The 15,204-nt window shown below is 34.9% G+C and overlaps 1 protein-coding gene across 1 annotated transcript in view; it reads left to right on the top strand.

The window, feature by feature from the left end:
• The window catches only part of MANBA (mannosidase beta), a 114,221-nt gene that overhangs the window by 86,708 nt on the left and 12,309 nt on the right, over window positions 1–15,204 (top strand). Inside the window, exon 13 of the mRNA XM_041759555.1 lies at window positions 7,209–7,373. Coding sequence (XP_041615489.1) covers window positions 7,209–7,373 — 165 coding nt within the window. The remainder of the gene's footprint in view (window positions 1–7,208; window positions 7,374–15,204) is intronic.

The raw sequence follows: 15,204 nt of genomic DNA, 5'->3' as shown, positions 1-15,204 counted from the left end.
AGAGTTGTATGTGTTCTTAAAGCAGCTTTATTGAGATATAATTCACTGACCATACAATGCACCCATTTAAAAAATTTTTTTAAGATTATTTATTTATTTATTCATAGAGATGCAGAGAGAGAGAGGCAGAGACACAGGCAGAGGGAGAAGCAGGCTCCATGCAGAGAGCCTGATGTGGGACTCGATCCCAGGTCTCCAGGATCACGCCCTGGGCTGCAGGCGGCGCTAAACTGCTGTGCCACCAGGGCTGCCCAATGTACCCATTTAAAATGTACACTTAAATGGTTTTCAGTATATTCACAGAGCTGTGCAGCCATCATCATGACCTAATTTTAGAGCATTTTCATTACCCCAAAGAAACTGTGTACCCAGATTACTCCCTATTCTCTCAGTCCTTCCCACCCCAGCTCTAGGCACCTCTAATCTGCTTTGTGTGTCTATATATTTGTTCTGCACATTTCATATATTGGAATCATAAAATATGTGACCTTTTTAGGTTGGATTCTTTAACTGAGCATAAAGTTTTCAAGGTTCATCCATCTCAAATCATGTACTTGTCATTCTTTTTTATTGCTGAATAATATTCCATTGTATGGATATACCACATTTTGTTTATCCATTCATCAGTTGATGTACATTGTGTTATTCCCACTTTTTGGCTATTTTGAACAATACTGCTGTGAACATTTGTATACATTTTTTTGTGTGAACATATGTTTTCAGTTCTATTAAGTATATACTTAGTAGTGGAATTACTGGGTCACATGGTGACCGTATGTTTAACATTCCAAGGGACTGCCAAACTGTTTCCCATAGTTTGTAATGACTGCACCATTTTACATTCCCACCAGGAAATGTATGAGGGTTCTAATTTCTCTACATCTTTATCAACATTTATTTTCTCTCTCTCTCTCTCTCTCTTTTTTTTTGTCATTTCCCTGGAAATTTGCATTTCCTTTATGGCTAATGATGTTGAGCCTCTTTTCATGTGCTTGTTGGCCATTTGTATATTTTCCTTAGAGAAATTTCTATTCAAACGCTTTGCCTATTTTTTAATTGGCTTATCTTTTTGTTGTTAAATGTGCCAGTGTTTATAGCAGCAGTGTCCACAATAGCCAAAATATGGAAAGAGCCCAGATGTCCATTGACAGATGTGGTATCTATATCTATATCTATATCTATATCTATCTATATCTATACCTATATCTATCTACACACACACACAGACACACACACTCACACACACACAAACACACACACTGGAATATAACTCAGCCATCAAAAAGGATGAAATCTTGCCATTTGCAGTGATGTGGATAGAACTAGACTGTATTATGCTACATGAAATAAATCAGAGAAAGACAAATACCATATGATTTCACTCATGAAGTTTAAGAAACAAAACAGATGAACATAGGGGGTGGGAAGTAAAAACAAAAGAAGAAAAATAGAGAGGGAGGCAAACCATTAGGGACTCTTAACTATACGGAACAAACTGAGAGTTGCTGGAGAGGAGGTGGGTGGGTGGGGATGGGGTAACTGGATGATGGACATTAAGGAGGGCACTTGATGCAATGAGCAGTGGCAACTTGATGCAATGAGCAGTGGCAACTTGATGCAATGAGCAGTGGCAACTGATGAATCCTAAATTCTATCCTTGAAACTAGTAATATACTATATGTTAAGTAAACTGAATTTAAATAAAAAGTTTTTAAAAGAGTTATATGTATATGAGCATGTATGTATGTATGTATATATTCTGGATATATTTTTTATCAGATATATGATTTGTAAATATTTTCTCCTAATTTGTAGGTTTTCTTTTTACTTAATTGGTAATATCATTTAAAGCACAACAGTTTTAAATTTTGATGAAGTCCTTATCAATCTTCTCTTTTATCTCTTGTGCTTTTATTATTGCATCTAAGAAACCATTTTCTAACCTAAGATCACAAAATTTTACTCCTATGTTGTCTTCTAGTTTTAGCTCTTACATTTAGATCTGTAATCTATTTTGAGTTAATTATTTTATATAGTGTGAGGTGTTCAGGTTCGTTTTTTTGCATGTGGATATCTAATTACCCAAACATCATTTATTGAAAACATTATTCTCTCCCCGCATTGATTCTCTTGACCCCTTTGTAAAAATAAATTAATGATAAATGTTAAGGTTTATTTTTGGATTCTCAATTTGTTTCCATTGATCTGCCTATCTATTTTATGCCAGTATGCACTGTCCTCTTTATTTATAGCTTTGTAGTAAGTTTCAAAAGCAGGAAGTGTGACTCCACCAACTTTGTTCTTCTTTTCAAGGTTGTTTTGACTCTTCTGGGTGCCTTCCATTTATGTATCAGTTTTAGAATCACCTTGCCAGTTTCTGCAAAAAAGTACACTGGAATTTTGATAGGGATTGTGTTGAATCAGTTTGCAAAGTATTGCCATCTTAACAATATGAAGTCTTCTGATCCATGAACATTTGATGTCTTCTTTCAATATTTTGTAGTTTCAGTATACAAAGTTTATACTTTAAATTTATTCCTAAGCAGTTTATTCTTTTTGTAAATGGAATTATTTTTTTTTTTACTTATTTTCACCTTGTTCATTACTTGTATGTAAAGAGACGGTTGATTTTGTAGAGTGAACATATATTCTGCAGCCTTGCAGAACTTATTTATTAACTTTAATAGTTTTTGTGGGGCAGCCCAGATGGCTCCGTGGTTTAGCGCCGCCTTTGGCCCAGGGCATGATCCTGGAGACCCAGATCAAGTCCCACGTCCAGCTCCCTGCATGGAGCCTGCTTCTCCCTCTGCCTTTGTCTCTGCCTCTCTCTCTCTCTTTCTCTCTCTCTGTGTCTCTCATGAATAAACAAAATCTTAAAAAAATAGTTTTTGTGAATCCCTTATGGTTTTCTATATTTAAGAGCATGTCATCTGCAGATGGAATTAGTTCTACTTCTTTCTTTTCAATATGGATTCTTTTTATTAACTTTTCTTGGCTAATTGCCCTGGCTAGAACCTCCAGTACAATGTAGGATAGAAATGGTGAGAACAGACATCTTCGTCTCATTGCTTTTCTTAGGGAGGAAGCTTTTAGCCTTTTCCTGTTTAGTAAGAAGTTAACCATAGGTTTTTCATAAATGCCTTTTATCAGGTTGAGGAAGTTCCCTTTTATTCCTAGTTGGCTGAGTGGTTGTATCATAAAAGGAAATTGAATTTTGTCAAATGCTTTCTTTCTTCATCTATTGTAATAATCAGGTACCTGGGGGTGCCTGAGTGGCTCACTCAGTTAAGTATCCAACTCTTGATTTCAGCTCAGGTCATAGTCTCAGGGTCATGGATCAAGCCCCACACTGGGCTTTGCACTCAGCACAGAGTCTGCTTGAGTCTTTCTCTTTTCTCCCCCTCCCAATCCCCCAACTCATATGCATGCACACGTGCACACTCTCTCTCTCAAAATAAATGGTCTTTTAAAAAGTTATAAAAAATAATCAAATACCTGTAGCTTTTGTTTCGCCCTCCCTTATTACTCATGTAACCACAAAAAATTTTAAGACAGTTTCAAAATCTTCCTCAGTTTTACCACTTGAACCAAACTATATTTGCTTCCACACAATGAAGTTATGTTGTAGTTTTAGCTTTAAAAAATAATGTCAAAACCTTAGCTCTACCCCTTGTTTTTTTTATTACTCCCATATTATGGGGTGGATTTTTTTAGGAATACTATTGTTTCAAAATGAAGGAGATGGAGTTGAGCATTCTGACCCAGGTAGGAATAAGCATTAGAATGGGAAAGAAGGACTGAAAGAAGCAAAATCATTTACTGAGCAGACACTCTTTACCAGAGACCCATTGTTCCACATAATAATAATCTCCACCACCACCCCCCCATCCCCTTAACTGAGGCCCAGGAGGAAATCAAGGTACTAGAGTGAGAGTTCTGTCATTATCCCCAGGTAGCAAGTAGCATATCTGTATTCAAATGTTATTTCATACCAGAGCTGAACTATTTTTTTCATACATTTCAGGAGGTGCTATACATTTCAGTGAGTGCTATAAATTGCTAAACCTTTTTCTTAAATCTATTAGCCTTTCTGTTTACCTTCTGACAATAATGCAGTTTTTGGGAAATGCCTGATTATGTTCAAAGATACTAAACACTATGTTTTAAAATAGGAAAGGAGAAACTAAGTTCTGTAAATTCTGTTTATTATGAGCTCTTGATTTAACGATTACCTCTTTTTTGAGCTACATTGCTTAGTTGAAGATTTGAATTAGGTAATTGGGAAAATAAAAGAAGCCAAAAGAATAACTTTACATAAAACTTGAATTTTTAGTTAGAGGTTTTTTTCATGTATCTAACAAAAATATTAAAATGTCCCTTACTAGTTTGGTATATATTATTTCTTTGTAAAAATAATAATATTTTCAATAGTCCATTATCAGTATTGCACAATGATTAAAAGCTTGGGCTCTGGAATAAACAGATCTAGATTTGAATACTAGAACTGTCATATACTAGCTATATTGCCTTGGAACAATTAATTTTTTAAAAAAATTTTAGTGTCCTTATCTATAAATTGGGTTTAGTAGTAGTAAAATACCGTTGGGGTGGGAAGGGAGAGAGAGAGAGAAAAGAGAGGAAGAGAGAAGGGAGAAAGAATGTGTGTGTGTCTATATGCAGATATGCATGTGTACATGCGATCACGTGTAAAGATTAAGTTAATTTACACATGAAGCACTTAGTACAGTTCTTGACACATAGCGACAACCCTTAAAATGTAAGGTGTTATTATTGTCAATAAAGTCCATTCTAGGAGGATTTGTATGAAGTTTTTTTTTTTTTTAAGATTTTATTTATTTATTCATGAGAGACACAGAGAGAGAGGCAGAAGGAGAAGCAGGCTCCATGCAGGGAGCCTGATGTGGTACTCGATCCTGGGACTCCAGGATCACTCCTTGAGCTGCAGGCAGATGCTTTAACCGCTGAGCCACCCAGGTGTCCCTGTATAAAGATTTTATTTTCTTCAAAGGCATCTAGGTTTAAAGAACTAGAGGCTGGAGCTAGACTGTGCCAACTAACTTAAGTTCTTGCACAAATTACTGAACCTTTCTGTGCCTCATATCTAAAATAGAGTGATGATAATACCAATTTGTAGAGTTGTCATGAGGATTAAGTAAGTAATATTCTTAAAACAATTAGAGCCTTATCTGGCACTTTCTAATTCCTTCTGATAACATCGTTACAGCTGAAAATTATAAGACTCTCAAACCATGGCTATCAGAAATTAAAAGCTTTCCACATAACAGAAGATCAGGTTACCAGTTATAGGATACATTCATATCATTACCAATCAGGGCTGAGAAGCCTGAAGATGTGTTTCAGGCTTTAAAAAGGAAGAAGCATTGAAAGAAGGGAAGCATGGGATCCCTGGGTGGTGCAGCGGTTTGGCGCCTGCCTTTGGCCCAGGGCGCGATCCTGGAGACCCGGGATCGAATCCCACATCGGGCTCCCGGTGCATGGAGCCTGCTTCTCCCTCTGCCTATGTCTCTGCTTCTCTCTCTCTCACTGTGTGCCTATCATAAAATAAATAAAATTAAAAAAAAAAAAGGGAAGCATTGAAAGAAGTAAAGGTGTGTACATCTCAAATGTGTACAAGATGACTGTAAATACTAATACCTCTTTTATTTTTTATTATTTTTTTAACAGTTTTTTTTTTTAATTTTTTTTATTTATTTAGGATAGTCACACAGAGAGAGAGAGAGACAGAGACATAGGCAGAGGGAGAAGCAGGCTCCATGCACCGGGAGCCCGACGTGGGATTCGATCCTGGGTCTCCAGGATCGCGCCCTGGGCCAAAGGCAGGCGCTAAACCGCTGCGCCACCCAGGGATCCCTAATACCTCTTTTAAATAAGTAACTGTAGTAATTAGTGTTCTCTGGTGGTAACAGTTTTGGAAAACATATATAATTTGGAAAAACTTCCACAGTGAACATGGCTAATGTACACTACTTATATTTTAGTATAAATAAATTCCTAAAGAATAAATTTTTCCTTTAGAAGTGATGGGTCTGGGCATTTCATGTTTTTTTTTTTTAAGATTTTATTTATTTATTAATGAGAGACCCAGAGAGAGAGAGAGAGAGAGAGAGGCAGAGACAGGCAGAGGGAGAAGGAGGCTCCATGCAGGGAGCCTGACGTGGTACTTGATCCTGTGTTTCCAGGATCACGCCCTGGGCCGAAGGCAGGTGCTAAACTGCTGAGCCACCCAGGGATCCCTCATTTCATGTTTATAGGGAATTAGAAGTCATATTTTATGAACAAAGATTAATATTTTTAATTTCCAGGGATTTTTGAGAGTGGGATAGACTGTTTTTCAAAGTCTTTGTGTAATCTGAATTAAACTGATGTTTTCAGGTGTAGGCAGCAGTTGTCTTATATCTTTTTCAGATGCTAACAGGACATTAAATCATAGGCCTAGAAGCCAGAATCATTGTTTATTTTTCTGTAAAAGGTATACTGCTAACATATGCATGGTATTTGTTTTTATTTCTTAGTTTGATTCGATGATCACTTCGTAAAGAGATGACTGAGTGTATAAATTGTGCCTGGCTTTAAAAAAAAAAAGATTTATTATTAGGGGAAAAGAGTATCATTGTTTGGTTTGTGTCTTCAACTATTTCAAAATTAAACATGTGTATATGTCAAATATATTTAGTAGTAATTGAGAAACAAATGAACAAGTGCTAAAGCGTTTACTGTCTTAATAGTCATATTTTATTCTTGTCAAAGAATTGACAGTTTTAACAGAATACTGATTTCAGTCCATTATTCATTTTTGACAGTTTATTCATTTGAATAGATAAAATAACATTTAAAAATAAACATGATGAATGTTCTAAAAATAGGAATAGTGCTTTGATAGGACAAGACTTTTGATATGAATGCCAAAATGTAACTTTCTAGGCTTGAGTAAGGGAAAGTATAGGTGCCAAATCCTAGTTTTGTGATTCAGTTTTGCACAGGGCTACTCTTTCACCAATAACAAGTATGATGGCAAAAACATCTACCATCTGTGAAATTAGAGTTGCAGAATAAACCTTGAGCTCTTTTCCAGTATGCAGAGCACTTTTTGAGTTTGTTAGAAGTGTGTGGAAAAATAGTTTCACTCCTAACTTCCCAATTTGTACCTCTTATTCTTCACTCGAAAGGTTTCATCTAAGGAGGACTGGTCTTACAACAGCAAATTTTCACTTCATCGACAACATCACGCAGGTGGTAATGATGAAATGCTACTTCAGATTGGATTTCATTTCAAACTCCCGGAAAGCACAGATCCATTACAGACATTCAAAGATACCATTTACCTTACTCAGGTAGGCATTTTCATTCTGGAGTTCAACAGGTTCCTGCAATTAACATAAGGAATCATGTAGATTTTGTAAAAGCCTTATGTGGTGAAAAAATATTCAGGTTTTTATTTCAGTGATTGAGGAATTTATCTTTTTCAAAATAGATAAATGATGACATGTAATACTTGTAACAGTTAATTTTTGGTATTTGTCTCTCTTACAAAGAACAAACAGCTCACAAAGTTCTACAACAAATTGTGCATTAAAATGTTCCCTAACTCAAGATCACTATAAAGTGTTAGTAATTAAAACAATAGCTTTCCCCAAAGATAAAATGGAACAATGGAACACAATAGAGTCCAGAAACAGACTCACGTATAATATAATCACTTGATTGACGGCCATGATGTCACTGCAATCCTGTGGAAAGGATAGTTTTATCAATAGACAGTACTGTATCAAGTGGGTATCATTATAGGAAAATAAATGAACTTTGACTCCATACACAAAAATTAATTTGATCAGTGATCAAAGGATTAACTGTGGAAAGTAACATATTTTTGTGGCCTTGGCAAAGATATCTTAAACAGGACATAAACTATGAAAAAAAAAAAGATAAATTGGACTTCATTAAGATTATGGACTTTTATAAATTAAGATACCATTAAGAGAGAGAAAAGACAAGCCACAGGTTGGGCAATAGTATCTATAACATATATATCTGATAAAAGATTTGTATTCAGAATAAATAATTTCTGTAAAGTAATAAAAGGATATAACCTACTAAAAAATGGACAAAACCCTTGAACAGTCACTTAACCAGAGAAGATATCCAGAGGTCAGTAAATATGTGAAAATGTGTTCAATTTCATTCTCCATGAAGGGAATGCAAATGAAAATCAGGATAGGATACTCCCACACACAAGGTACACAGTGTCATTTTAGCACAATGGCTAAAATTAAATAGATTGACAATGCCAACTGTTGGTGAGGATGTGCGACAGCTGGAGCTTTTAGACATTGTTAGTAGGAATAGAAATTTATTTAACCACTTTGGAAAATTTTATGACAGTTTCTATCCAAGCTAAACATTCGCTTCCTCTTTGAATCAGCATTTCTACTCCTAACTATGTACCCAAGAAAAATGAGTACATATGTCTGCCAACAAACATCTAAAATAATGTTCACAACAGCTTTATTCATAATAGCTCCGAATTGGAAAGAGCCTAGATGTTCTTTAACAGAAGGATTTTTAAACTATGGTGTATTTATGTGATAGAATATTCCATAGCAATACAAAAGAATGAACTGCTGATATCAGCATCACTTGGATGAACCTCACAAACATGTTGAGCAAAAGAAACATTGAAGTTTTAGTATAGACAAAATGAATCAAAATGATGGAGAGCAAATTAGTGGCAACCATTCTTGTGGAGAGGATACTGAATTATGGCTAGAAAAGTGCATAAGGAAACTCTCTGGAGTGCTAAAAGAAAGCTTTATACCTTGATCTGGGTGCTGGTTACATGGGTGTATACATATGATAAAATTCATTGAGGCATACACTTAAGATCTCTATGCACCTTATGCACCTTATTGGATTATTTTTAAAACAACTCTATTGAGATATAATTGACATACCATAAAAGTCACTCATTTTAAATGTACAAATAAGTAACTCAGTATATTTATGGAGTCATGCAACCATGACCATAACCCAATTTTAGAACATTTCTTATATCCCAAAAGATCCCTTGCTCCTATTTGCAGTTACTCCCCTTTCTCACCTTCAGCCCCAGGCAAACATTAATCTGCTTTTTTGTCTGTGTAGATTTTACTTTTCTCAACATTTTATATAACTAGACTTATACAATGTGTGATATTTTGCATCTGGCTTCTTTCACCTAGCATAACGTTTTTGAAATTCTTCCATGTTATAGCATGTACCAGTACTTCATTCCTCTTTCTTGCTAAATAGTACTCTGTTGTAATGGATATACAATGTTTTATATATCCATTCATCTGTTGGTAGACATTTGGATTATTACCGATTTTTGACTATTATGAATAATACTGCTATGAATATAAGCATACAAATCTTTGTGCACATATTTTCATTTCCTTTGAGTTGAAATACATTACTGAAATTATTGAGTTATATGACAAATTTATGTTTAACTTTGTAAGAAATCATCAAACTGAATTTTAGGTAATCTTTTCTTCTTAATGTTTCCATTTACTCTTTTTATTTGCCAATTTTATTTTATGAACCTGTGAACTACGTACATACCTAAGACTATATTAAAGTTGGGGCATCTGGGTGGCTCTCAGTGGTTGAGTGTCTTCCTTAGGCTCAGGGCATGATCCTGGAATCCTGGGATCAAGTCCCTCATTGAGCTCCCCACAGGAAGCCTGCTTCTCCTTCTGCCTGTGTCTCGGCCTCTCTCTCTATGTGCCTCTCATGAATAAATAGATAAAATCTTAAAAAAAAAAAGAGTATATTATAGTCACTTCTTATTTATCTGATGTTTTTTTCCATACTTATTTCAAGTTCGGAGAGAGAAGGCAGGAGCCTAATCCCAATCATATGAGTTGATCTGAAGTAGATTAGAAGTTTTTGTTAAACATGATCACATTTTAATTTTTGCATCTTAGCACCTAAAAATATGCCAATTTTTATCTAAACTCATGCCTACTCTCATCAGTTTTCTCCTATATAAAAACATTAAAATTCTGGATGGAAGCTGAAGCAGAAAACTGTAAGCCAAAGAATACTCTTTTTTAGAAGGTGATAAACTGATTAAAAAAATTTTAATGTTTTAACCATAAGCTTATCAGTTAGGGAAGTTTTGCCAGTGTGGTGTAATTTATGAACTTACCTCAGAGGACACAAGCTAAAAGATAAAGTTGATATCTGTCCCTTTTAAAGTGTTGAATTCATTATTATTAGCTTTTCATAACCAATATTCTGTAAAAGTGTCTCAGTTTTGAGACATGAAATAGGCTGATCCTTATTCGTGTGTGCACACACGGGAACCTTTTCAGTTGTTGTTTTTCATGCTGGCTGTCCTTCTCCCAGCTGTTCATTTTATTACTGTTACTTTATTCTGTTTCCTCAAAAACACATTCAGAGAACTGACAAAAATAATTGTTCTTTCTGAACTCATTAGCATTAGTGGTACACAGGAGCTGGGTGTACAAGTGGAATTATTTGTTGCTGGTTTTTGTTAGGGAAGGCTTTCATCTGATAATTTAGCACTGGTGTCTTATAGGCATTGGCTTGGAATTGGGTTTGTGTTAGTTCTACCTTAGAACTTTCTGATATACTTACCAGATGGGATCTGAGGTGGAAAAAAAATCAGAATTATGATTTTTTGTTTTGTTTTTAGTGTTGAATTTTCTTGACTGAAATATAGACAGGATATGTTAGAATAAAACATTCTTTTTCCCCTTACTACTGTGATTTTAGAACAATCATCTTTGACATGTGCATTAGAAAGAAAAACCTTTCTTTGGTCCATTTTTTCTGTTCCTGCTTCTACCTTCTCTTCTTTTTCTCATTGTCTGTCATACTATTCTAAAGAACAGAGTAACTGCTTGTATACCACATTTTAAGATGTTCTATAAAGCAATTTTTTTCACCTTTCAGAAAAATCTTAGCTGAGAAAGCTTTGTAGTAAGTTTCTTCACATTTAGATCTTTTCCTATCTTTTCCTTATCTTGTAATAGCAAAAGCATACTCAGTTTGTACTTCTTTAATTCTTCTAATATTCCAAAATAATCTTGCTTCACCTTTCATTCTCCTACCTTATCCTGTTATATTATATTCCAAATAGCCTACTTACCTAGGCCCACTCTCTTAAGCTATGTTGCACAGGCCTCACTGCTTAGTTTGAAGACTGTCTATACTAACACATCTAAACTGTTAGTCAACTTCAGTCTGTCAGTATGGCGTCTTACCAGCCACTGAGAGAGGAAGCTGGGTTATTGACAGTTCTTACTAACCCCTTAGCTTATAGCTCCCTCTAGTGCCTTCATTTATTCTTCACATATTTGTTAATATAATGAGGGCTAGATGCTTGGGAATGTCTTTAAGAGATTCATATTCTTTAGGGATCTATTTTGTCTTCCTGTGTTGCATGTAACTTGATCATAAGAACAACAAAAAAAGTTATATTGTGTTATAGGCTATATATCGATGATACTTGCTACCTTGGGACAGTTATTTCTTTGATAAGCAGCACTGAGATTTGGTAGAAGATCCAAGCTATGCTGAGCTTTTAAGATGGATGGAGTGAGTAAAGGAGGGGAATGATTAATAGAGTACATTATATACTAACATATTTATATGCAACATGTAATTTAGCAGTCAAACAATCAATATTCTTTGGGTGTCTAGTAAATGCCTGGCCCTGGGCCATGAGATGCATTACATATCTTCTCACATAATTCTAACAATATCTCCAAACATCTATATTTTTGTTTTAATTTTATATTTAAACAAGCTCAGAAAGGTTAAGTATTTTGCCCAAGTTCTCAGGCAATGAACGGAGCAAGTTTCTGCCTTTTAAACTACAATATTATATCCTTTCACAGTTGAGATAAGGGAAGTTCTATAACTACTGAGGTGATTGGTTGGACTATAACATCAATTTTCAGTATTTAAGTAAAGCTGACATCAGAAATTTGGCACATTAAAAAAGGCCTTATGGGAACAATAGAGAAATCAACAAAACCAAAAAGTTAGTTCCTTAAAATGATCAGCAAAATTGAAAAAACTGTAGTTTGACTGGCCAAGAAAAAAAGAGAGAAGATTCCAATTATGAAATGAGGAACGAAAAAGGGAACACTACTGTTGACCTTAAAGAAAAAAAAGATGATTAGAGAATACTGTAAATAATTGTATAACTGAAGTCATTTAATCTGGATGAGATGGCAAATTCATAGAAAGACACAATGAAAACTGACTCAAGAAGAAATAGAAAATCTAAGTAGGTCTATGACCACTAAACAGACTGATTAGTAATAAAAAATTGTCCTCTACAAAGATGACTTCACTAATGAGTTCTAAAAAAAATGTTTAAAGAAGAATTAACACCATCTTTCACAAATTCTTCCAAAAAAACAAGGGAAAACGTTTCATAACTCATTCTGTGAAACCATTTTTATTCTGTTGCTAAAACCAGACAAAGACATATATATAAGAAAAGCATGGGATCCCTGGGTGGCGCAGCGGTTTGGCGCCTGCCTTTGGCCCGGGGCGCAATACTGGAGACCTGGGATCGAATCCCACGTCGGGCTCCCGGTGCATGGAGCCTGCTTCTCCCTCTGCCTATGTCTCTGCTTCTCTCTCGCTCACTGTGTGCCTATCATAAATAAATAAAATTAAAAAAAAATTAAAAAAAAAAAAAGAAAAGCAAACAAGAGACTAATATCTTTTATGAATATAGACAGAAAGAAATCTTCAACAAAATACTAACAATCTAAATCCAGCAGCATATAAAAAGGTTTATAATCTATAATCAAGTGGGATTTATCCCAGAATGTAAGATTGGTTCAACATATGAAAGTAAATCAATGTAATATGCCATATTAATAAAGGAAAAATAGCTACATGATTATTTCAATAGATGAAGAAAAATCATTAGACAAAACACCCTTTTGTGACCAAAAAAAAAAAAAAAAAAAACCACACACACACACACACAACTTTTTAACAAGTTAGGACAAGAAGGGATTTCCTCAACCTGAGAAGAGCACCTATGAAGAACCTACAGCTAATATATTATAGTGAAAAATTTCTCCCTAAGATCAGGAACAAGACAAGGATGCCTGCTCTTGCCACTTCTATTCAAGAGTGTACTGGAGATTCTAGTCAAAACAGTTAGGCAAGGAAATCAAATAAAAGTCATCCAAATTGGAAAGGAAGAAGTAACACTATCTCTGTCTGCAGATGACATAATTTTATATAGAAAAGCTTTAAAAATCCACCTAAAATACCTATGAGAACTAATAAGTTAATTCAGCAACTTTGCACGATATAAGATCAATTTACAAATATCAGCTGTATTCTAAGCATCTAAGCATGAACAATTTGAAAATGAAATTAAATAATTACATTTACAATAGTATCAAAAAGAGTAAAATATTTTTTAATGTTTTTAACCAAAGAAATGCAGGACTTGCACTGTGAAAATTACAAAACATTATTGAGAGAAATTAAAGAAATGGAAAGACATGGATTGGAAGACTTAAGATTATTAAGATGGCAAGGCTCCCCAAATTGATCCAAGATTCAACATAATCCCTATCAAAATTCCTGCTACCATTTTCAGAGAAATGGGAAAATGATCCTAAAATTCATATGGAAATGCAAGAATAGTTAAAATATTCTAGAATAGTTAAAATATCTGGAAAAAACAAATTTGGAAGAGCCAGACATCCTACTTTCAAAACTTAACTACAAAGCTACAGCAATTAAGATAGTGTGGTATTGACCTAAGGCCAGACATTAGATTGATTGAATAGAATTGAGAGTCCAGAAATAAACACCTAAGTCTATGGTCAACAAATTTTCTACAAGGGTTCCAAAACAATGAAAGGATAAAAAGAAATAGTGTTTTGGACAAATGATGCCAGAACAAATGGATATCCACATGTAAAAAAATTAATTTGGACCTCTACCTCACACGATATATAAGAATTCACTTAAAATGGATCAAAGATCTAAATGTAAGTGCAAAGTCATAAAATGTCCAGAATAGGCAAATCCATAGAGTCAGAAGAAAGTAAATGAGTGGTTTCCAGATGCAGAGGAGAGGGGAGAATGAGAAGTTGCTATTAACCAGTATAGTACAGTGTTTCCTTATGGGGTGATAACATTCTGGAATTAGGTAGTGATGAAAATGCACAATCTGTGATTTTACTAAAAACCAATGAATTGGAAGCTACAAGGGTGAACTGTATATTATGAATTGTGTCAATTTGAAACATGGCTTCGTTGGAAGATTCTTATTGTCAGGATAATTTTTATATTCTTTAAATATAAATTACATTCTGTCAGGAGGGCTTCCAAGGGTAAAGGGTGTGATTCTAGGGAGTGTAGCCCACCTACAGCTCTGTCATTCTGGAGGACAGGGATAATGGGTTTTTGTAAATAGCTAGCAATCTCCATCCCAGTGGCAAAGCTGGAATTGGAACCTAGGTCTTGGTGTCCTGGTCCAATTTCTTTTTACCCTACCATCTGTTTCTCCAAGGAGACTGATTTCATAAGTGTAATCAAGCAAGCTGCTGAAAATAGACTTTTTTGAAACTAAAATAAAATTTGTCTGCTAAGAGTGGGACTGAGTAGCCTAGGAAATGACTAAGCATTTATTCTTCTTATATGTAAAGATTGTCCTCTTTAGGAAAGGTTGCATGGTGTATAAATACAGGTAAATTTTTAAAGGGAAAGAGGCAGTACCAGAAATTTTCCAGGGAAGTGGGATTGTACAACATCCCTTTAAGAAGGATAGTGGGCAATGGCCTTCTGTATTTTTATGAACAAAAGTGTCATTCATTACCCTCAACTGGCACCTACTGGTTTGGGTAAACCCAGATCCATGATATTGGCATGGCACCAACTGTCTGTGGAGTGTACTGCACTGTGCTAGAGCCCAGAGTGCTCAAGAGTCTTGATTATTCTCTTTCCCACCAAATTCAGATATGATAGGCCACTAGTTAGGGCTTGCCTAGTGCCCTGTTCTTTCATTGCTAGCAAGGGGTAGGAATCCTGCATGCCTGTAAAAAAAATTAAGTGTAAAAATCCTAAAAGATTATTAATATTTACCTATTAAGGCAGAAAAGATAAATTACA

The sequence above is a fragment of the Vulpes lagopus genome, chromosome 6, assembly GCF_018345385.1.
Source record: "Vulpes lagopus strain Blue_001 chromosome 6, ASM1834538v1, whole genome shotgun sequence".
Lineage (NCBI taxonomy): Eukaryota > Metazoa > Chordata > Mammalia > Carnivora > Canidae > Vulpes > Vulpes lagopus.
This window is presented reverse-complemented; position numbering and strand designations above follow the sequence as displayed.